This window comes from Dipodomys spectabilis, unplaced genomic scaffold, assembly GCF_019054845.1.
Source record: "Dipodomys spectabilis isolate Male_0828 unplaced genomic scaffold, ASM1905484v1 ptg000366l, whole genome shotgun sequence".
Lineage (NCBI taxonomy): Eukaryota > Metazoa > Chordata > Mammalia > Rodentia > Heteromyidae > Dipodomys > Dipodomys spectabilis.
In genome coordinates, this window is record NW_024871043.1 from 930,334 (window position 1) to 954,226 (window position 23,893).

Genomic DNA, 23,893 nt, shown 5'->3' on the forward strand with positions numbered 1-23,893 from the left:
CCACATTCCCAGCCCTGCAATTTGTAACTTATTGAAGCTTCATATCCATCTTGTCACTTCTCTTATCTTAAAGAGACACCCTGAAGCACAGAAAGGCTAACTAACTTGCCCTATGTCCTGTAATTTGTGGGTCTTCTGGACTCAAAAATAGCAATCTTGCTCCAGCAATCACAGTTACTTTGCCTGAGTGGCTGGGGAGGGGGGCTGGTGCGGGAGGGGGGGCCTCCAAACCCAGGAGGCCTCACCTTAACTGCACCTGCTAGCTGGCTTTCATCCAGGGGGCAAGGGTGAGTCTGGGCTCAGATCTGGAAGTTTTTTTTCTGTTACAAGTCAAAAGTGCTTAGAGCTCTGAGCACCTTATCCAGAAAGAAGGGACTCAAAAGAGAAACCACCTAAGGCCTGTGGGTCAAATCTGAATGTATTGGTCCTTCTCCAACTCCCTTTTTTCCTTTTCCTAGTTGTTCCATTTCTTCTTCTGTGCCAGAGCTCAAGCTTGGACTCCAGGCCTGGGTGCTGTCCCTGAGCTCTTTTGCTCAAGGATAGCACTGTATCACTTGAATCACAGCTCCACTTCTGGCTTTTTGATGGTTAATTGGAACTGAGTTTCATGGACTTTTCTGCTCTGGCTGGTTTTGCACTGTGATCCTCAAATCTCAGTCCTCTGAGTAGTGAGCATTACAGGCATGCCAGGGGTACCCAGCTGAAGCTCTCTTAAGAGTTTGTATGGATGGCTCATCTTTCTAGTTTGTGTGTGTGTGTGTGTGTGTGTGTGTGTGTGCTTGAACTCTGGGCCTGGGCACTGTCCCTCAGTTCTTTAGCTCAAGGCCAGTGTTCTACCACTTGAGCCACAGCACCACTTCCTGTTTTCTGGTGTTTCATTGGAGATAAGAGTCTCACCCACTTTCCTGCCCAGGATGGCTTTGAACCACGAGGCTCTACCCACTTTTTTATTACACTTTATTTCTCACCAGCGTGTGCAATTTGATTCCAGCTGCTAAAAGATCCCATAGGCCCTGTCAGAGGACCCGAGGGCCCCGGGGATGGGAGGATCTAGAACTCCAGGATTCCAGCAGGCTCCCACTCGTGTCCGCCCAGAGCCACAGGTGCCACCCAGGAGCCCCAACTCCCAGCCCTGCAGGGGAAAAAAAAACAAAACCCTCCCCACACCCCGTGCGGCTCAGGCTCAGGGGAGGGCGGAGACAGGGATGGGGGTGCGGAAGGGAGGGGAGCCCCAGGTCCGCCCTTGCACGAGGAGACGGGCCAGACTTCCTGGTGGGGCGGCCGGGGCGGAAGGCAGCGGCAGCCGGGGTGAGCCATGGGGTCGGCGCGCGACGCCATCCTGGACGCCCTGGAGAACCTGACGGCCGAGGAGCTGAAGAGATTCAAGCTGAAGCTGCTGTCGGTGCCGCTGCGCCCCGGCTTCGGGCGCATCCCGCGCGGGCCGCTGCAGGCCATGGACGCCATAGACCTCACCGACAAGATCGTCAGCTCCTACCTGGACTCCTACGGCTCCGAGCTCACGGCCACGGTGCTCCGGGAGATGGGCATGCAGGCGCTGGCGGAGCAGCTGGGGGACCGGCTCCGGGGTGAGCCGCGCGCCCCGCGCACCCCCACCCCACCCCGTCCCGGGCCCGGCCTCCTTCCCATCCGAGCTGGGGGGGGAGGACGCCTTGCGATCCACCCTCAGCGAGGGGCGGGGGTCGGGGGGGGGCAGGCAGTAAAACAGGGCCACCCACCCCATTTCTCTTCACAGCACCCAGTGCACAGCCAGCTGCAATCAAGGCCTCTCTTCAGATGGCAGCCACGCCTGGTGAGGTTCCATGCCCAATCTCACCCACAGGGGTCCCCCCCTCCCACCTCACCCCTGCATGGCCTGTTCCCCCCCCCCACACACACACACCTCGCCCCCTCCTCCCTCCCCCCTTTCACCCTTCATCATCACTCCCTGGACGCCTGGGGGGAAGGGGGAGGAGGGAGGACGCCTCTGCCCTGAGCCCCCCCAGCCTTATAGCTGCACTTGCTGAAGCAGTACACGGCAAGACCAGGCCTCACCCCTTTCCCTCCCACCCCACCCCAGAACCCTCAAGGCTCCACTTCGTGGATCAGCACCGCAGGGCGCTCATCTCCCGCGTGACAGATGTGGACGGGCTGCTGGATGCCCTGTTTGATGACAAGGTGTTGACGGAGGAGCAGTACCAGGCGGTGCGGGCAGAGACCACCAACCCCACCAAGATGAGGAAACTCTACAGCTTCACGCCAGCCTGGGATCTCAAGTGCAAGGAGCTGTTCCTCCAGGCCTTGAGGGACATCCAGCCCTACCTGGTGGACGATCTGGAGAAACACTGAGGCCTCCTCTCTCCAGCATCAGGCCACATTCAACTACTGGCAGCTACACAGAACATCCCAGCTCTTGACTTTGATACATAATATATGAGAAAAAAAATGACATGTATTTGTGTGTGTTTCCTACCCTCTTGCCTGTCCACGGATGCGTTAGAAGCTATATTGGCAGATGCAGCAGTAGGCTGGAGTGTGGCTCAAAGGTAAAGCACACACTTGGCAGGCCCAAAGTCCAGGGTTCCATCCCCAACATAAAAACAGAGGTACACACAGGGGTTGGAGGGGTTCTAGTTCCTAGGGCATCAGGCTCCCCAAATGGTTTGAGGACCACCATTTAGCAGCTCTTCCCAATGGGCTTACCCTTCTTGAGATTATACAAAACAGCCCTCTGGCCCCGGTAGCTAAAACAGTGGCCACGTGAAAGCAGTATGTAACTGCACTTGTAACAGCAATATGCTGAATGTATCAACTTGTTCTACTACTTTAAATAAGCCTATGTCTAAAACTTTACGGAATCAAGATCTAGTATTTTGATTTAGATTTGTACTCATCTACATAGCTCTTCTAATCCTCTCATTTCTCCATAGCGAAAAAAATCCCTAAATGACAGCCATTTTTCCAGGAAAGAGACATGACAGCACCCTCTGAGCTCAGGACATGAGCATAATCCACCAAGTATAATTCAGAGGTTCCTTTTAGGACTGGCACTCTTAAGTCTGCGATGTTCCTTTCTCTGGCCCATCTCATCTCTGGAAGAATAGTTTTCTATAGGTTACATTTTGTCCATAGAATATGCTACCCAAAACTTTTGGTACCTGTTTATCTTATTATGCCATTTTTCGCTGTGTATGTTTGTTTCCTATTGCAGAACTGGAGCTTGAACTCAGACTGGTTCTTACAAGTACTCTCCCACTTAAGCCACACACAACTCCAATTTCTCTGAGTTACTGTCTACAAAAGAAAGTATGAGCTGGGCACTGTGGCTCATGCCTGTAATCCTAGCTACTCAGGAAACTGATATCTGGGGATCACTGTTCAAAGCCAGTGCAGACAGGAAAGACGAGACAAAAAAAAAAGTATAAGTAGTTTTCTGGGTAACTATGAAGAAGCCTCACCAGAGGCTGTTTAAGAGACTCATGACCCTGAAGCTTTTTTTTTTTTTTTGTCAGTGGAGGGACTTGGAACTCTGGGCCTGGACACTGTCCTTGAGCTCTTCAGCTCAAGGTGAGAGTTCTACCGCTTGAGTCACAGTGCCACTTCTGGCTTTCTAGTGGTTTATTGCAGATAAGAGTCTCACAGACTTTCCTGCCCCGGTTGGCTTTGAACTGTTATCATCAGATCTCAGCCTCCTGAATAGCTAGGATTACAGGCATGAACCTCCGCTGCCTGGCTTTGCCACTTCATTTTCTGGTAGTTAATTGGTGATAAGAGTCTCACAGACTTTCCTACCAGGGCTGCTTTGAACCATGATCCTCAGATCTAAGCCTCCTGAGTAGCTAGGATGACAGGCGTGAGCCACCAGTGCCTGTCCCTGAGGCTATCTTCTAAATACACTTTGTACCTAACTCTTGCAGACCTGAGTAGGGAAGGGAGATTAATCAACCAGCAGGTACCAAGGAGGCCTAGCAGCCTAAAGGATCCTGGGGCCTGGAGCCCACAATCATCTTCTAACACCTCTGCTCTCTCCAGACCTTGATCTAGCCTGTAAAGGCCTCCTTGGCCTTCCCTGTATTCTAGTCCACCTCCAACAGCCTGAGAATTAGAAACTGAAACTCCTCAGACATCTCTCCCAGCAATGCTATTACTTACCCAGTCCTCATTCCCAGCACATATGCTGGTCCCTTAGTTCTAGACAGCTGTACCACCTCCAAGTGTGCAACACTGCCACCCCTCGGTGAGGCATGTAACACAGGATGCCACCTGGAAGACTGTTTCCTTCAAAGTTGGCTCTCATGCCCTCCACCACAACCCTTGTACCCTGCTTTAAAGCTTTGCCCCCCACCATGGCACAAGCAGGTTGGCACTGCACATCCAAATCTTTCGTCCAATAGCCAGAGCTCCCTCCAACCTGGGGGTCCTCAAATGTTTCCCATTTAACAGCACCCTTCTCCCCAGCACAGAGAGCTAACACCACAATCCTACCCACCAGCAGGGGGCACCATCTCTACGTGCAAACTCCTGTTCACAACTGACCGCTCAGTTCCTAATACTGGAAATTTTTAATTCAACTGTCTCCAAAAGCCCCAAGTGCTAAGCTGCCCTCCTCCACCCTACAACCATCCCATGGTTAAATCTGCTAGCAAGAAGCATTAGGCTATACTGTTTCTATGTGAGCCCCTGGACTACATGCAGAGGGAGGTAAAACCATGCAAATTGTGAAAATTCTTCAGTCTAAAATCAAGAGTTTTACAAAGATTAAAGAGGCTTTAATCCAGGTGCCGGTGGTTCAGGGCTGTAATCCTAGCTACTCAGGAGGCTGAGATCCGAGGATCACAGTTCAAAGACAGCCTGAGTGGGGAAGTCTGTGAGACTCTTATCTCCAGCTACCAGACAACCAGAAATGGTGCTATGGCTCAAAGTGGTAGAGCACTAGCCTTGTGGGAGAAAGCTCAGACAGCACCAGACCTTAACTCTCTCTCTCTCTCTCTCTCTCACACACACACACACACACACACACACACACACACACACACAGCCAGCAGTGCAGCTGTGGCTCAAGTGATAGAATAATTTTGCACAAAAAAGCTCAGGAACAGTGCCCAAACCAGGAATGGCACCAAATCACCTCAGTCATACACCAAAATACAAAAAGGGAATCCTAGTACAGCAGAAATAGTCATTATGGAACAGTACTTAAGTTCCTCAAAAACCTAAAGCTTGGAGGTGCCACAGAAGCCGGCGATAACACTTTTGGGAACACATCCTCAGGGATTGAAATCAGAATGTCAAAAGGAGGATCTACAGCTCCATGTTCTTTGCCACTCTGTAATTGCTGAAAAATATGGCAACTACAGTGCCCATTAAAATAGCTGAAATACAGCAAGTACAGTGCCCATTGAATTGTTATGTGCATCCATGTGCCTTGGCCAGGGCAATCATCACTTAGAACTTGATGTCTAGAAGACATCAAATGATGATAAAGCAGACACAAATACCAATCATGCACTCTCACATGAACAGTCTAAAAAGGTCGTAGAACTCAAGTAGAGTGGGGTACAAGAGGCTGGAGAGCAGGAAAAATGGACATTTCCTAGTCCAAGTTTGAGGCACAAATGCTGCTGGTGTACCAGAGTCTAACTATAGTTAATGGATTGTAAGGCTGGAGTAGACTCAGTGCTGGACCCCATACCTGAGATCCTGGACTCAAGCCCTACAGAAGAAAAAATAACAGATATCCCATGATTGCTAAAAGTAGCTTTTTTTTTGCCCTGTAGTACTGGGGACTGAACTTAGAGCCTCATACTTGCCAGGTAATTCCTCTACTACTTAAATTCAGGCCTCAGTAAACATTCATATTGAATGTTACAAAAATGTAACTATCAATTTAAAAAAAAATCTTGGAAGTACTGGGATCAAATCCAAGGCATCACACATACTAAGCAAGCAAGCATTCTGAAACGTTAAAAACAATGAGATGGGGGCTGGGAAGGTGGCTCAGTAGCAGAGTGCTTGCCTTGCATGCATGAGGCCCTGGGTTCGATTCCTCAGCACCACATAAGCAAAAAGAAAAAAGCCAGAAGTGGTGTTATGGCTCAAGTGGTAGAGCGCTAGCCTTGAGCTGAAGAGCTGAGGGACAGCGCCCAGGCCCAGAGTTCAGGCCCCACGACCGGCCCCCCAAAAAAACCAAAAAACCAAAAAAACAATGCGATGGCATTGTGAACAATCAGGTCTACAGTGTCAGGGGCTCAGATATTAAATGCTATGCTATACACAACCTTCAAAGTGAACCCTGCCCGTACATGTTACTGCAATCCAGGACAGACCTTGCATACAGACTGGGGGAGGGAGAGGCCCGTGGGAGCTTACCAAAACATTAAGAGGATGCGAAGACTTGCAGCATCTGTCCCCACCCACAATCCATTCTCCCATTTACTATAATCTTAATGACCAAAAGCAGGACAACTATGGTGTCAACAGTGCAAACTATTAGTCATACCTATAGTCCTGTCACTCCAGCTACTCAGGAGGCAGAGATTGAGAATGAATGTGCCAAGACTCATCTCAACAAGAGAAAAGCTTGGGCTAGGAATATGGCTAGTGATAGAGTGCTTGTCTAGCATACATGAAGCCCTAGGTTCAATCTCTCAGTACCACATAAACAGAAAAAGCCAGAAGTGGTGCTATGGCTCAAGTGGTAGAATGCTATCATTAAGCAAAATCTCAGGGGCAGTGCCCAAGCCGAGTTCAAGCCCTAGGACTGGCAGGAGGGGAGGGAGGGGATGGAGAGGGAAAGAGAGAAGAGCTATGCTGGAGGAATATAGGACCATAGTGTAGCCTGCCCAAGGGAGAAAAAGCTGGGCACCAGTAGCCCATGCCTATAACCTTAGGCTACTCAGAAACCTGAGGACCACTGTTTGAAAACATCCTTGGCAGGAAAGCTCATCAGAATTTTTACCCCCAATTAACCACCAAAAGGCCAGAAGTGGAGCTGTGGCTTAAGTGGTACGATGCTAGCCTTGAGTTTTAAAAAGCCCAGGGAGTTGGGTGCTGGTGGCTCACACCTGCAAACCTAGCTACTTAGGAGCTGAGATCTGAGAAATGGCAGTTCAAAACCAGCTCAGGTAGAAAGGTCCCTGTAAGATTCTCACCTCCAATTAACCACTCAAAAACCAAAAGTGGATCTGTGGTTCAAAATCATCCAGCACTAGCCTTGAGCACAAGAGCTCAGAACAGTGCTCAGGCCCCAAGACGAACTGACGGGTTCCGTTCCTCAGTACCACACAAACAGAAAAGGCTGGAAGTGTTGCTGTGGCTCATGTGGTAGAGTGCTAGCTTTGGGCAAAAGCTCAGGGACAGTGCCCAGACTCTGAGGTCCAGCCCAAGGACTGGCCAAAAAAAAAAAGCAAAGCTCAGGGAAGTAGGCACTAGTGGCTCACCTCTCACCTGTAAGCCTAGCTAACTCAGGCTGATCTGAGGATCAAAGTTCATAGCTAGCCAGAGCAAGAAAGTCTGTGAGACTTACCTCCAATTAATCACCAGAAAATCAGAAGTAGAGCTATGGCTCAAAATGGTAAAGCACTAGGATACAGCAGAAAAGCTCAGGGACAGTGCCCAGGTCATGAGTTCAAGCCCCATGACCAACAAAAATAAAAAAGCTCAGGGACAGTTCCCAGCTCAAGCACCAGGCCCATCACACACACACACCACAGCTCCCAGCTCAAGCACCAGGCCCATCACACATACTCAGGAATGGAGATTTGAGCATCACAGTTCACAGCTGGTTCACAGCCAGGTAAGCCCCAATGAGACTCATCTCCAATTAGCCATTAAAAAAACAAAAACACAAGTAGAGCTGTGGCTCAGTGATAAAGCATAGCCTTGAGCAAAAGAGCTCAGGAACAGTGACAGCCCCCAGACCCTGAGTTAAAGCCCCAGACCAAACAATAAAGCAGCTGGGTGCCAGACTCATGCCTGTAATACTACTCAGGAGGCTGAGATCTGAAGATTGCTATTCAAAGCCAGCCCAGCAGGAAAGTCCATTACTAATCTCCAATTAACCACCAGAAAACTGGAAGTGGTACTGTGGTCCAAGTGGTAGAGCTAATCTTGAGCTCAGGGACAGCGCCCAAGCAAAGTTCAAGTCCATGATTGACAAAAATGAAAAATAAAAAATTCAGCAATTACGGACATTTTTATATGGTAGAGCACCTAACAAGCACAGCACCTCAAGCTCAAATAGTTGTTGGGCACAATACCATGTGCTTATGGTCCCAGCAACTCAGAAGTGAGGCAGCTGCTTAAGCCTACTTGGTCAACCAGCCTGGGTAGCAAATGCAAGTGAGTGTAAATGTTTTTATGATGTCCAGAAGCATAGGGTTCTCACTATCACTGACCAATGACTAACATCAGTTACCTACCTGCAATTCTACTTCCCTTTTAAAGGCAAGCAATCACTAAAGCCCTTTAAAGAACTTTGCACTAAAAGCAGAGCACTGAGGTGAGTCAAGAATCCTAGCTACACCTAGGATGCTAGATCTAAGGACGGAGGCTTGAAGAAAATCTTATCTCAAATTAACAAAAGCTAGAAGTAGATGTGTGGCTTGAGTAAAAAGAGCTAAGCAAGAGTTGGAGGTTGAGTTCAAGCTCAATTGCTATCACAAAAGAAAATGCTTCAGGCTAAGCCAATTTCCAATCTTTCACTTCTAGCAGTACAAATCAGGGAACCACAACCAAACCCTTACAGTTATCAGAACTGTATGTATCAAAGAAACAAGCCAAAAGGTGGCTTTTCCTTTTGCCCAGTCCTGGCGCTTCAACTCAGGGCTTGGGCACCATCCCTAAGCTTCATTTGCTCATGGCTAGCACTCTACCACTTGAGCCACTTCGCCACTTTGGCCTTTTCTGTATATGTGGTACTGAGGAATCAAACCCAGGGCTTCATGTATGCGAGGCAAGCACTCTACCACTAAGCCATATTCCCAGCCCACTTTCACCTTACTCAACTTGAGACTTCATTCTCCCAGATCTGAGCACAATTACTAACTGGAACTGACACTTCTTACATCAACTCAACTGTTTAACAGGTAGAAATTTCACCTTGACATTTTGTCAAACAAGTCCTTGAGTACAAGGACTTATAATGTACTACTTACAATGTACTACTCTACTGCCCATGGTTTCCCATGTGTACTAGGTGTGACCAGCCCAGCACACCACCACCCAGGGAGAACTTTCATTGTCACACTCACACTCCTACAGGGACAAAGTGCCAGTAACTTCCAACAAAGCCATTGTTAAAGTGCATTAAGCCTGGGGCTGGGAAGGTAGCTCAGTGGTAGAGCACTTGCCTTGCATGCATGAGGCCCTGGGTTCGATTCCTCAGCACCACATAAACAAAAAGGAAAAAGCCGGAAGTGGTGCTGTGGCTCAAGTGGTAGAGCGCTAGCCTTGAGCTGAAGAGCTGAGGGACAGCGCCCAGGCCCAGAGTTCAGGCCCCACGACCGGACCCAAAAAAAAAAAAAAAAAGTGCATTAAGCCAGATACCAGTGGCTTTGCAATCCTAAAGAGACTGAGTTCTTGAGGATCATGAAGTCAGTCTGGCTAGGAGTCTGTTAAGATTCCTACCCCTAGCACTGAAGAACTTCACAAGTCTCAGGCATGTACAAGCCATACTTTCGATGTTTTAAGTACAACAACCTGTCACATATGGTGGCACATACCTATAACCTCAGCTCTTGGGAGGCTAAAGCAGGGCTGCTAGATTACACTGCTAGACTTGTTTCCACCCCCCCCCACCTCCCCCCCCAAAAAACATGGGGCTGGGTAGGGAACTAGAATTGTCAGTTATACCCACTTGTCTAGCATGCAAGGTGAAACCACAATAGAAAACCTTTTGTAGGGGCTGGGAAGGTGGCTCCGTGGTAGAGTGCTTGCCTTGAATGCCAGAGGCCCTGGGTTCGATTCCTCAACACCACATAAGCAAAAAAAGAAAGCCGGAAGTGGTGCTGTGGCTCAAGTGGCAGAGCGCTAGCCTTGAGCTGAAAAGCTGAAGGATAGTGCCCAAGCTGAGTTCAGGCCCCACGACCGGACCCAAAAAAAAAAAACAAAAAAAAAACTCTTGTTCCAAAATCATCTCAGGTTGGTCATGGGGCCTGAACTCTAGAGCTGGGCTCTGTCCTTTAGCTCAAGGTTAACACTCTTACCCCTTGAGCCACAGCGCCACTTCCAGCTTTTTCTGCTTATGTGGTGCTGAGGAATTGAACCCAGGGCCTAATGCATGCTAGGCAAGCACTCTACCACTGAGCACCTTCCCAGCTCTCTATTTTTTGGTTGGCCGTAGGGTTTAAACTCTGGGCCTTGGCACTGTCCCTCAGCTCTTCAGATCAAGGCTAGTGCTCTACCACTTGAGCCACAGTGCTTCTGATTTTCTGGTGGTTTACTGGAGGTAGAGTTTCACGGCCTTTCCTGCCTGGGCTGGCTGTGAACCATTACAGGCATGAGTTCTCTCAAGTCTTTTGAGTCATGCTCCTGCTTGTAACACTAGATACTCCTGCCTCAGCCTCCCAAGTGCTGAGACTATAGGGGTGCACCGTATGCCACTCCCAGCTTTTTAATTTTATCTATTTAAATTCATGTTTATCCAGTAGTTAGCAGATTTGAGTTCCCTAAACTGCAGACTCAGGTTAAGAAAGAGTTGGCCTTTGGAGATCAGCAAAGGCTAAGGTTGGGGGAGACTATTCAAACATTTCACGCTAATCTTAAAAGGAGGCCTTCTCATCCCTTCATCATTAAGACTAGAGCCTAAAGTCCCCAAATAAGAATGTTATCAGGCACAATGGGAAAAATGATCCAGTTGTAGACAATAGGTTGTCTATGCAAGCGCTAAACCCTAGTACACTAGGTGCAGAAAGCCACCTTCTTTATAAATACAGGAACTACTCCACTCTCCTTTTCCCATCACTTGCTCAAGGATCATTTGTACTTTTCTTCCCTGGAGCAAGATCATTTGACACTCATTTCTGTTCCACGGATCAGGTATCTCAGAAGACAACTCCTCACCATTCCTTTCCTGGACATCAATCTTCCAGGCAAGTGGGGTGAGGGGTGAGGGTGGGGAGGGAAGAAATTTTAACTAAAACCATAGTTTTTAATGGGAACCAGAGGTATGGTTACAATTACAGTCCGACACAAAAAAATCCAAGGGTGCTGACGAGTTGGAAGGTTACAAAAGAACGAAGGTAACACTGGGTACAGGAAGAAAAGCTGTTCCAGAACTTCAGGAGCCAGGCTAATACGGCCTATCCCTGCGATCCTGTCTGTGCTCTCCCCTGCAAAGAGAGAACATGTCAGGCTCCAGTTACAAGTCCACCTCTCCACCCAAAACACCCTACGTAGTCCCTCCCTACCCAAACAAATCTCTCATCTCTGCATTGGCGATCAATTTGAAGACTGATTCTCTCTCCCAATAAGGTTAGCGTCAATTCTTCCCAAAGAAACTACTCTCTCCAACAACCCCTGCAAGCTCCTGACCTCAATTGCTTTTATGTTGCTTTAGAGCCTTACTCACCTAGAGTCCATCTTGCCAGGGCCAAAGCCGCCTCTGTCCCCACCACCCCGGCCCCCTCGGAAGCCCCCTCGGTCTCCGCCTCGGCCTCGGTAGCCACCCCGATCATAGCCTCCTCGGCCGCCACGGCGATCATCTCCATAGTTACCCCCTAGGAAGAAAAAGAAACATTACCTTCATTCTCCAACCTTCCACTTACCCTTCCTGCACAGGTTTTTGGTATTAAAAACAAAAAATAGAACAAAATTTAAGGTCAGCTCTGTCACTTTCTTACCCATATGAGAGCCCCCTGGACCCCCTCCTGGGCCATCTGGTTTAGGGGCCTTACACTGGTTGCATTCGTTTCTCCAGGAGAAGTTCATGTTTTCACATGTACTAAGAAAACAGAAGACAAGGTACAGAATTCACAAAACATGCTTCTCAAGAAGAGCAAAAACAGAAACTAAAGCTACTTTACTACTATTCCTCACATTAGTCTCCCCTTACTCACCATTTCAGTGCCCTATAACCCCATCAGTTTAAGAACAGAAACCCCAGAAATAATTTACAAGATTTAAACTACAGGTAATTTCTGAGTAATGATGGAAATATGTCCATCTGTCAAAGCAGTATACACTGCCCTTCCCAGTGAAGTTGCTCATTAGACCCACTGGCTCAGTACCACAGTACTGGGCTCAAGTACTTTCCAGGCTGTCTATTATCCCAGGTTGCATGCACCCAGTGGAGATCTTAGAAACAGCACGTCTCACAGAAGTGGGGGAACTACTCCACACTTAAGCACCCTTCACATTCTTTCATTGGAATAACCCGCCACCGTACCAACTTGAAGTTCACTCACGGATTAGGACACTTCCAGTCTCCAGCTCGTTGCTGTCCTCCACCACCACCACCTCCACTGGGGAATCCTCCCCGGCCACCGCCACCACTGCCTCCGCCTCCATAGCCCCCACGGCCCATGGGTCCTAGTACGAACACAATTAAGGAGTATGGCACCTTCTAATTTTGGCTAATGTGTCTTTTCCATATCATCTCTTCATACCACAGATAATTAATTAGATATTAAAAGAAGCAGCTCCTAGCCGGGCGCTGGTGGCTCACGCCTGTAATCCTAGCTACTCAGGAGGCTGAGATCTGAGAATCGCGGTTCAAAGCCAGCCCGGGCAGGAGAGACCGTGAGACTCCTATCTCCAATAAACCACCAGAAAACCGGAAGTGGCGCTGTAGCTCAAGTGGTAGAGCGCTCACCTTGAGCTGAAGAGCTGAGGGACAGCGCCCAGGCCCAGAGTTCAAGCCCCACGACCGACAAAAAAAAAAAAAAAAAAAAAAAGAAGCAGCTCCTTACCTCCTCGCCCTCGGCCTCCACGACCATTGCCCCCACCTCGATTGAAGTCTGCTCGGCGAGTAGCAAATGAGACCTTGATAGGATTCCCAGAGAACTCTTTACCTAAAGAAATAGACATAAAAGGAATCTTTGGGGCGGGGGACATAATTCAATAAAAGAATGCTGGTTAGGTTATGAGGGGCCTAGATCTTAACCCTAACTCTATAAAATAAGTACACACCAAGACTTACTTGTATATAAACCGAAAGACACTGCACATGTTCCAGAAACTTTATAATCTGAGACTAAACTAAAATTATAACAAATAAAAATAAGACTCAAAAGAATCTTCAGGCATCAGTGGGTCATGCCTGAAATCCCACTCAAGAGGCTGAGAAGTAAATGATCATGGTTCAAACCCAGCCCAGACAGAAAAGTCAAAGTATAAAATCATGAGTAAAAAGTAGGACTAAGCTGGGCACCGGGGGCCCAAGCCTGTAATCCTAGGTACTCAGGAGGTTGAGATCTGAGGATCCCAGTACAAAGCCAGCCTAGGCAGCAAAGTCCATGAGAGAGACTATGTTTTTATCTCCAATAAACCACTCAGAAAACTGAAGTGGCTCAAGTGGTAGAGCGTTAGCCTTGAGCTGAAGAGACAGCACCCAGGGGCCCAGAGTTCAAGCCCCAAGACCAACCAAAAACAAGGGGGGGGGGGGGAACAGAATTATGGGTCAAGTGTGAAAGTGGCTGTTAGGAGGCAAGACAAGCGAAGAAGCTGGAGCTCAAGCCTAGATACTACAAGAAAAAAAGGCTCAAAACATAGCCAGGTTCTTCAGCTCCTTGCTTTCCCACTCTACCATTTTCACATACATACCATCAAACCAGTCAATGGCTGCTTTAGCAGAAGGTGGGTCATCAAAGGAGACTGTTGCCTCTCCCTTCAGCTTGCCTGTTTCCCTGTCTGTGTACAAGTTAATCATGGGCTGTCCGGTTTTCTTATTTGTCTGAAGAAATAAAATAAGAGAATAATTTTAGAGGATCCCCAGAGGCGCTGGCTTAGCACTTGGCACATGTTAAGGTTACTCATTAATATCTAATGCAATGTATACCACCTTATTCAGAATGGCAGTTTCAAGATATTTAGTATAGATGCACTGTATCAAGTATTTAATCTGAGGTTGACTCAATCTACCAACACAGAATTTGTGGATAAAAAGAGCCATTTGGTACCACTCCTGACACTCTCCAACCTTGGCCCCCACTCTTCCTGGCCCCCTTCTTACAGATTATCTAAATTAAATCTGTAAGTACTGCAACTCAGACATTTCCTTGTTACACTTTTTCTTTCCTTTAGTAAATAGCAACAGGCTAGTCTTTTATGCTCCATAACTATTAAGACTTGTTTTCACCCTAGCCTCCTATTTTCATTAATGAGTAAAGTGCATACCCCCTGTTCCACAAGTACCTTAATAATACCAATCTGCTTGAAGTAGTCGGCCACAGACTCGATTGTGACATTCTCACCCAGGCCCTGCACAAAGATTGTGTTGTTGTCCGAATTATCCTGTTCTGCTTGTTCGACATAGGAGGAAACAGAATTAGAAAAGGCAAAGTAAGATTTGGGGGGGAGGGGGGGGAGGGAGAAGTCCAGGTAAATCAAACAATTGTCTCTAACTTTTGAGAAATACTTGAAAGGATTTCAGGGCCAAGCAACTAGTATCACTTTAAGTGCTGGTTAGACAACTTAAGAAACACACACCATTCTATTTTAGTATTTGATTGTCCACGTTAGGTTTACTTTACAACTATCCTTCAAACATGTTATAACCTAGTACACAATCCAGGGCTCAGTTCACTGCCCAAAATCATATATGACCACATACACAGTGCTTACCAACATTCAATTACAAACCTCCCAAGAAACCTTTTTTACATTAAAACCCATAAATGAATATGAATACAGCCAAAAGTTGTTTAACGCTCTTCATGTGTGATGCAACCAGCTCTTTCACTCACTGACTTTTGTTCCCCTATTTGGACATGACATGCATTTTTCAAAAACTCTAAAAGGCAGTTCTGAAGCATCCTTCCAGATACCCCATCACCTACAGTTTAGGATCTCAGAACCTACTAAATTGCTGGGAGAGGATCCCAAGTATTTGTTCAGTATTTCTAGCATCTACTTGAACACCTTTACCCTCTCTACTGCTGCTTTTCTCTTTCCTTTTTAAGTTTCATAGAACAGGTAAAAGTCTAGGTATTGCAGTAGACTCACCAGAATCATGTCGAGATCCTTGATCCCGAGGGCCTTAAGTAACATGGGGAGGGGGGGGAAAGAACAAAAACAAAAACAAGGAAAAGGAGCCGTTAGTCAACAGGAAAGGACAACAGAAAAAACATCAAATTCTAGCTCTTGAAAATATCAGGTAAGTGCTCCCAGCCTCACTCCAAGCCCTGTCCTGGGCCTGCCAGAGTAGAAAATCCTAGGCAGGTCCCGGGGAGACACAGGTCCCCTTTTCCACAAGAGCTTTTTAACTTGAGTCCCTACAGGTTTAAGTCCACACTGCAGAAAATACAGCCTCCCCCAGCTCCAGCTGGGAAATGTCCTCAGCACAGAAGGGGGAGGGGATGACCCATTAAGTTATTAACAAACCAACTCAGAGCTCGGCCCTGTTCTCTCACCCCAGAGAGACATGGGCTCACCACCAGCAATGTGATGTACATCCATCCACTTGGAACACCAAAGACATTACTTATCCCTTATAGAACAATGTTTAAATTTCATCTTTAGAAACCATTCTTAAAACCATGTTGTTTCCCCAAAGCCACATGAAAATAAAATTTAAAAACTCATACATAATATCTATTGTATTTTTAAAGCATGTCCCAGGGAACAGACCAGAAATCTTATTTCCATAATGCAGCCTCTATTTTTTTTCCAGAGACCATCTTAGACCAATGTTTTATCTGAATTCATCATATCATGTGTAAATATTGTACCAATACACAAGGACACCTAAGTCATGAACCCAAGCCTTTGGCTTTAAATGTTGCAACAAATCAAGAAACCTTTTGTTAGTTAACCAAACCAGAAAAGTTCCAGCTTACTGGGAGACTTCTCAAATTTGACATTTTTCCATGAATTCAGTTTGTGCAGTGTAAGACCTGGTTATTTCCCATGAGCCACACATGCTCCCAAACCATTGAAGTAGTCCACACCTTCCTTCCCAGAGCTAGTACCTATGTGCCCAGCTGAGTTAAGTACAAATGTAGATAGAATTGCATTGACGCCACTCAGTACTTAATGTAAAAAAATACACACCAGCTTCACCATCCTCAGGGCAGGGCATATTCCATGTCCTTCTCCCAAGAATTATAAACACCTGGAAGTTGTTACACTCACATACACACACACCAGCCTTGGATATACTGATCAAAGGGTCCTAAAGCCAAGTTGGCATCATGTGTTCCAGCACACACTCTCCAGTTGCTCATGATGGTGGCCACTAAGTGCCAGATGTGGCACATCCCTGTGCAGAGGCCGATTAGACACCTCAATTAACCTGGGTCCAACCAATTTGGTAGCAGACTGCCAAGTTTATCCCTGCCTGCTGCCTCCAAGTTAGCACACATCTGGTAGCAGGTGGCATTCCTACCCCACCCCCTTCTGGAGGTGATTATGGACACTTCAAAAACCTTTGACAAATTAACACACTAAGACATCTGCAAATGAACAATCAGACAAAGCATTGCTGGGAGTTGGGAATTTTGGAAACTCTGTTCACTTACCACCAAATTTATTGAAGCCACCACGGTCACTTCCGCTGGAGAAGACAAGTTAGAAGAAAGGACATGAAGCTTCCAACGGCTACAAACGGGTGTTTTTTGATTTTAACATGCCCCATACATGGGTAGGTGTTTTGGAAAAAAGATACAAGTGGCTACTAAAATACATCCCTTCCTGACCACCCCTTGTCTGACCTTTGAGCATGTCACACACACGTGTGCAATTTCTCAGACACAGTTAAGGATTTTGCTTTAAAAGGTTTTTCTTTATATAGTGTATATAGATTGATAGATAATAGAAATGTATATCTATTTCCTCTGGAAAAAAAATGACCCATTTTCCTTGGTTGTTCTTCTGGCGTAGCAGGTGTTTTTTCCTCTTGTTAAGTAGTTGACAACCCAGTAGTTGGTTTAAAAACTACCCCCAATTTACCCAGAAAACATTTCACACCAGGCTGGGGGTAGCCCTGAACACATTTTCGTGGTTTTTGCTTTGAAAGCAGCAAGCAGACCCAACCCCATTCCATATAAAAAGTCAAAACCATAGGCAATTTCCCCTTAAAGCAAGACAAACTTAGCTAAGCCCTATCCTAACTACTGAGCTGTTTTGATCATCCCCTATCCCCGGGGTCACCCCTTCTACACTGGGAGAAGAGCGGAGTATTTTGCAATGTCACCTTTCATACCTGTGGCACATAAAATGCAGAGCAAGTTAACAGTCACATAACAGTTGCTTTTCTTTTTAAAGTTTTGCATTAAACACACGCACACAACAGTTTTTTCCTTACTTTTGTATGTCTTTTTTGATACTGCCCCCACCCACCACTAATACTTACCATGGACAAATTTATTTTAAAAACCTACTTTGAAAAAAAAAAAAAGGAATACCACTAACATTCCTCCCCTTTTCAGAGAGACAAGAGGAGGGTCCTTCAAATCATTTACAACAGATTTGACAAACGTTTTAACATCAAATCTAAGGTTCTACTACTTCAATTTCTATGGGAAGGGAAGAGGCAGTTGGACAGGCTGATGCTTAGTAACTAATCAAGGGAAAAGAGACAGTGGAGCAAATAGGTGGAATACCACTGTCAAGCCTATTTTGCCCCAAAGGTCTGCACACATCAGTCACATGACCATATAAACCAAGCCACACACAAAACCAGTCAGTCAAATTAGTGGAAATCAAGTTCATGGGTCCAAGTTACTACAGAACATGGGAAGAGTAAGTAGCCAATTCCTGGAAGCTTAAGTGAGATCGACCATTACCACCGCCCTGGGAGGACACATGGGTGTACACAGAACAAAGTTCCCCTTCTAGTTCCCAGGAGTGGAATCATCAGTTTCCCTTGCAGACAAAGAAATTTTACTCCCATGTTGCTTGCCTAGGATATCAATGACTCCAATTCACATGTGCTTATGTATCTGTTCTTTTTCTTTGGAAATAAAAGCATCAATACTCGAGTTATCTACTCCAAGGTGTAGATGGGATTGTAGGCTCTCAAGTTCTCATAAAAATGTAATGGGGATGTAGCAACAATCACTACCCAAAGTCAAAGCCTTTATAGATGCCCAGAGAACAAGGATACTAACCATGCACTAAGGACTGGCTTCAGGGGATTCATGCAACCCTCCACACGCCTCACCCCAAATACTCCCTGGCTCATGAGACACCTACCCCATGCCGCCTCTGCCTCCACGGCCACCTCCACGACCTCTGGGTTCATAGCCACCACTGCTGCGGTTATAACCACCGCCACCGCCCCTGCCTCGGCCCCCACGGTCTTGTTGGCCTCCCCCGTAGCCGCCGCCACCACCACTCTGGTCCTGATTGCCATAGCCACCACCACCACCGCTCATGGAGGACTGATCTTGGCCATAGTTGCCTGTATGGAAAAAAGGCTACTTTAAACAAGGGCTGAGAATATAACTTAGGAGCAGGCTATGTGCTAATACTATTAGCACAGAGAATCTTGAGCTTCATCCTGAGCCCCACCCACCAAAAGTAGGGGATCATTAAGTAGTAGGGTCAACAGTGCCAGAAAACAAAAGACAACAGGAATAAAGAGAGCTAGGAAATAAGAAAGCAACTCTTAGGTTAAGGGCCAAAGTACAAATTCTAAGGAAAATAAACAGCTGCAAACAACCTCTTACCTCCACCACCCCCTCCGCCTCCGCCACTGCTACTGTTATACTGGTTCTGTTGTCCATAGCCCTGAGGGGGATTATAAGAGCTTTGCTGCTGTCCATAGCTCTGTTGTTGTCCTCCATAGCCAGACTGTTGGCCGTAACCCCCACTTTGGGGCTGCCCATAGCTGCTGCTCTGGGAACTGCCACCATAACTGAAAAGAAAACAAAAAGAGAATCATACACCTAGCATAACCACCAATTAAATCCCTTTCACCTCACTTAGTCTGTCCCATTCTCTCTATCCAACAGAGACCTATCAATTCACACTTCATCTTTCTAGCCTTACCTTCCAGAGGTGCTGCTGGGAGCTGGCTGCTGGCCATAGCCAGGGTAGGAAGACTGCTGCCCGTAAGACGACTGGGAACTCTGGCTACTGCCATACCCACCAGTGGAGCCGTACCCCTGGGGAGCTGACTGAGTTCCATAACCTGCTACAAAGAACACAGAAAGGGAATCACAAAAGTTCCAAGGAAAGAAAAACAGCAGGCAATGAATTATATACTTCCTGTAAGCAAAAGGGGGGGAGTAGCACAGGAACAGTGAAAGAGAGGGTAAGCAAATGGAAATCATTATATTCAATGTATGTGATGTAAAAAATGAACTATGTAACATTAAGGTTAGGTAGGGACAGTGGGGGGGGGAGAGAGGGGGCACAGGGAATAGGGGAAAAAAACGGAAGAGGTAACCTTGTCCAAGAAATACTGTACTCATCACCTGACTCATGGAATTATAGCCCAGTTAGTTGTACAACTACTTAACAGAAAATAATCAAGAAAGAAAATTATATACTTTCTAGTGTTTACCAATGCATTTAAAATCAGCTAAGAAACTTCTAATCCTCCAACTCATAATCACGCATCTTTTTTTTTTTTTTTTTTTGGTGGGTCGTGGGCCTTGAATTCTGGGCCTGAGCGCTGTCCCTGCACTCTTCAGCTCAAGGCAAGCACTCTACTGCTTGAGCCACAGCACCACTTCTGGTTTTCTCATGGTCTATTGGAGATAAGAGTCTCATGGACTTTCCTGCCCAGGCTGGCTTTGAACCCTGATCCTCAGATCTCAGCCTCCTGAGTAGCTAGGAATACAGGTGTGAGCCACCAGCGCCGGGCAATCACACATATTTTTAAACACTACAATTAATGCTCCAAGTTCACTCACACTCTCATGCTCTCCCAAAACCAGGTTAATGCCTAACTGTGCTGTAACTTAACTCTCATTTATGTTCTCCCAAAGCCAATCTCTAAGAGCACTCATCACAACCCCAGTTATAGTTATTAACTACATTTGAACATATGATAGACGATACATCATATATGCAACAGCCCACACTGATTATACAGCAAATGATTTAAAGTACTTTCAAACAAAACATTTCTATGCCATAATCAGACTAAATTTGGTTCTCCCTTTAGGCATTCCCTGTTTCGTGGCAAGAAGTGAAACAGGAAAAGGTACAACCTGAATAACAAAGTAAAAAATAAAATTTACAAACCAAAATATTGTCTGAAACAACTACGAAGAGTAAGTTAGCAGTCAATTATATATATATATATATGTATATCTTCAAAATTAGGAAAAGAGAAGGGGTAGGTTGGGTGGGATGGGTAAAACTGTTGAAAAGGGATAACATCCATCAAGAAAAGGGATAACATCCATCAAGATGCATTGTAATCATAAACTGTGGCTTCAATAAGAGGAACTCACTGTTCTGAGTCTGTCCATAAGAAGAACCATAGCTGCTCTGACCATAGCCTGAAGTGTCTGCTGACTGGCCATAACCACTGTAACTCTGCTGTCCGTAGGGCTGATTGCTCTGCTGGGAGTAGCCCTGCCCAGGCTGAGTAGGGTATGCCCCATAGCTAGAGAAAAAGAAAACAGGGCAATCAAAAAACTACTTTACAAACCAAAAAGAAAAAACATACACTAAATTTACCTTACCCTCTGCAAACACTTACCTTTGGGTTGCTTGCTGGGTATAATCTGCAAAAGAAAAATACAACTTCATTATCTCCAGCTGTCACACTGGGGACAGCTTAAGCACTGAGGCCACTAAACGAAGGGACCCAAAACTTCATAATTCTTCCATAAGACACTAATTGAGAAGGGCAAGCTAGAAATAATCGGGTTTTCATACAATTAATAAAGGGAAAGCACTGGCTCCGGGAGACCAAATCTTTGGAGTGTTTTATTTTGCAGTGCTAATCAAGAGGCCACTGAACTGCCCAAGTATTTACTGACCAAAAAAGAAATAAATTTTTGGTGTACAGTACAATTAGGATCCTCCTGCCTAGGCCTCCCCAGACTGTCACAGAAGTCTCATACAGCTAGGGGTTGAAATTCTGAAAATTCTGAAAGTAAAGAAATACTAACTCACCCACAACTAGACACTAAGTAAGTGGCAGAGGTTTGATATCAAGCCTGCAGTGTTCAAAATGTGGCAGTCTCTGTTAAAGGGGGGGGGGGGGGGAACCTGGAAAAAGACTCAAAAGGGGGAAGAGCGGAGGGAAAAGACACTGTGCTCAACCTTGAAGACCGAAGTGCAAAGCCTAGACACTAACACAACAAATGACAAAGATAGTAGAAGAGCTGTTCCTCAGGAAGCAAATTATCACCCGGGACAGAGATCATCCCCAGATCCATGCTGGCGGTTATTCTCCTCTACCCAGCCTCTCTTAGGGATGCTGGGAGACACAGCAAACCAGACATAGAAGACATTTTTTTCTTTTTGGCCAGCCTTGAGGCTTCAACTCAAGACCTTGGCACTGTCCGGAAGCTCTTTTGCTCAAAGCTAGCACTCTACACTTGAGCCACAGGGCCACTTCCGGCTTGTTCTGTGTAGGTGGCACTGAGGAATCGAACCCAGGGCTTCATGCATGCTAGGCAAGCACTCTACCACTAAAGCCACAGGCCAGAAGATGGGTTTTTTTTAATCGCTGTATTAACAATGTAGCCAGGATGATAGGCTCATCTCTGTGCAGGAAACCACGGAAAAAAAAAAAAAAATGATCGGGCAAAGGTGTGGCCTGGATAGCATTGCTTTGGGTTGCTATTGCAGAAAAATCGAAACTTAGGCGGGAATCCCTCGGAACCCGGCCGGCCCCGGAGTCCATCCGTTGGTCACTCCTCTTAACCGCCCCCGATCGCTTTAGGCGGGCAGCCGGTCTAGATACTGCCCCCGCCCCCGGCCGCGTGGCAGACGAGGCGGGAACAGGACAGCCCCGCCCCCTCCCGAGGGATACCAGGGCGCGGCCCTCCGCGGCTCCGGCACCCGCCGAGTCGTAGGCGGAGGGTCTCGCAACAAAACGCTGGGCCGACGCAAGGCGGGGAAGGGGGATCCGCGCCGCGGGGAGGGGGAGGGGCCAGCCAGGCGCGTGCGCGCGCCCGAGTGCCCGGATGCAGCACTGCGACAAAGCAGACCGTCGTGGGGCCCAAGAGGGGGAAGGGAATGGCTGTAGAGACGAGGCCTTCCACCTCCCCTCACGCTCCCAACGAGCCAGAAACGTCCCTCCCCAAAGTCGCCACGAGTAAATGGGACTGTGGAAAGAAGGCTTCCGGCTCAGCTCGAGGAGCCTGAGGCGCGAAACAAAATGGCGACAGAGACTTCCCCAACCCCCCCCCACTTCCACCCACCCCAACTTCCCGCCACAGCGAGGCGAAAAGCTGTCCAACAAGCGATCACCACCCCGGGCCCATTGGAAATTATAAGTCTGACGAGGAGGAAATGAGGCCCTGGATCGGCGCGCCACGGCCGCCTCGCGCCCTCACATACCGTTGGAGGCCATGTCCGCGCACGCGCGTACAGGCCGACGAGCAGCGAGATTCCAAGCCTGAGGAGCGCCGACGCCTGGAGGACTGAGCAGCCCCGCCTCCTGCGACGAGGCTTATGTAGGCCTCCCCCGCCTACGCACCGCGGCGGGATGTACCAAGTATGAGAAATGACGGGGGTAGGAGCAGGCCCAGATCCACATTGCTTCTGGAGAACTCCAGGGTCCGAGCAGACGAAAAGAAGAAAAATTAACGAAAACACTTGAATCATGTATATAATAGATACCAACTTTCCTGGTAAATAGCTCTTTTCATCTCTATGTGACCCCCCTGGGCCAAGTCTACCCCTATAAAGACACAATGGTACGTCCTAGCTTCCCGCTAAGGGCGGGGCGATGGGGCCCCTAGCGTTTGCGGGCGGAACTGCAGCCCAAGCCCGGAATCTGGCTGTGGGAACTGAAGTCCTTTACATTGGCCCCTTTCTCCGGCCCCTTTCACTCTAGACGGAGAGTTGCCGCCTTCTGGCGATGTTCCAGAGTATCAGGCTCTCTCACGGTCTCTCCAGCCTCTAGCCTCCCTCTCTGGTTCTAACCTTTCCTCGTCTGGCAGAAGACACCGACTGTTTCAAGACTCCTTTCATTCGGTCCGTAGTTTGTGACGTTTGGCTGGAAGGATAGCTTGGGCCCCAATCTGGTCTGACACAGAGCTCAACTAAACCCTTTGGCTTTGACCCTGACCAGCCAGAGTGCTGAAAGCTCAAGACTGTCCCTGCGACCTGATTATCAGAGTCTTGACAATTAGGTTTCCGGTCCCCTGGCCTTTCACGGATACCTACTTTTGATCTGTTCGAAGGACTAGCAAGAAACCAGCATGAAGATACCAGAAACAATCCATTTGTATAAGGCTTTAAGTGGTTTCAAAATACAATTTCTTTCCCATCATAATCCCGTGAAGAAAGCAAAATATCTTCACGTTATAAGAAAAGTGAATCCTGGCGCCAATGTCTCACGCTTGTAAATCCTAGCCACTCAGAAAGTTGAGATCTAGAGGATAGCATTTGGAAGCCAGCCAGGGCAGAAAAATCTACAAGATTTCCACCTCTAAAATCACCAGCTGAAGGTGTGCTCCACTGGTAGAGTCCTAGATAGGAACAAAAATTTGAGAGCCAGGCACCTGTGGCTCACTCTTGTAATCTACGAAGGTAGTTGAGATTTGTGCATCATGGTTCAAAGCCAGTCCGGGCAGGAAAGTCCATGAAACCGTTACCTCTA

The 23,893-nt window shown here is 47.3% G+C and overlaps 2 protein-coding genes across 3 annotated transcripts; one reads left to right on the forward strand and one right to left on the reverse strand.

Moving 5' to 3' along the window:
- Positions 1-1,244: 1,244 nt before the first annotated feature.
- LOC122096240 (apoptosis-associated speck-like protein containing a CARD) lies at positions 1,245-2,446 on the forward strand. The gene is made up of 3 exons (XM_042666712.1): positions 1,245-1,586; positions 1,754-1,810; positions 2,078-2,446. The coding sequence occupies exons 1-3, from the start codon at positions 1,316-1,318 to the stop codon at positions 2,344-2,346; spliced, it is 597 nt and encodes a 198-aa protein (XP_042522646.1). The 5' UTR covers positions 1,245-1,315; the 3' UTR covers positions 2,347-2,446.
- Positions 2,447-11,125: 8,679 nt separating this feature from the next.
- Fus (FUS RNA binding protein) lies at positions 11,126-22,709 on the reverse strand. 2 transcript variants are annotated; one of them, XM_042666643.1, is made up of 15 exons: positions 22,627-22,709; positions 20,813-20,837; positions 20,562-20,716; positions 19,147-19,288; positions 18,825-19,012; positions 18,349-18,556; positions 16,674-16,708; positions 15,160-15,192; positions 14,350-14,453; positions 13,759-13,888; positions 12,906-13,007; positions 12,402-12,525; positions 11,838-11,938; positions 11,567-11,714; positions 11,126-11,327 (listed from the first exon to the last, which is right to left on the reverse strand). In XM_042666643.1, the coding sequence occupies exons 1-15, from the start codon at positions 22,637-22,639 to the stop codon at positions 11,288-11,290; spliced, it is 1,548 nt and encodes a 515-aa protein (XP_042522577.1). In that variant the 5' UTR covers positions 22,640-22,709; the 3' UTR covers positions 11,126-11,287. The 2 variants fall into 2 exon arrangements, with proteins under 2 accessions (XP_042522577.1, XP_042522576.1); XM_042666642.1 differs by having other exon boundaries at positions 19,147-19,291.
- Between the last annotated feature and the right edge of the window lie 1,184 nt (positions 22,710-23,893).

What these genes read in the sequence shown, in the direction of transcription:
- LOC122096240 (XM_042666712.1), top strand. Translation starts at nt 1,316, where the DNA reads ATGGGGTCGGCGCGCGACGCCATCCTGGACGCCCTGGAGAACCTGACG. An exon ending in GCTGGGGGACCGGCTCCGGG is followed by an intron (nt 1,587 to 1,753) that starts GTGAGCCGCGCG and finishes TTCTCTTCACAG; the next exon opens with CACCCAGTGCACAGCCAGCT. An exon ending in TCAGATGGCAGCCACGCCTG is followed by an intron (nt 1,811 to 2,077) that starts GTGAGGTTCCAT and finishes ACCCCACCCCAG; the next exon opens with AACCCTCAAGGCTCCACTTC.
- Fus (XM_042666642.1), bottom strand. An exon ending in ACCCAGCAAGCAACCCAAAG is followed by an intron (nt 20,717 to 20,812) that starts GTAAGTGTTTGC and finishes CTTTTTCTCTAG; the next exon opens with CTATGGGGCATACCCTACTC. An exon ending in AGCAGATTGGTATTATTAAG is followed by an intron (nt 13,889 to 14,349) that starts GTACTTGTGGAA and finishes TTATTTCTTCAG; the next exon opens with ACAAATAAGAAAACCGGACA.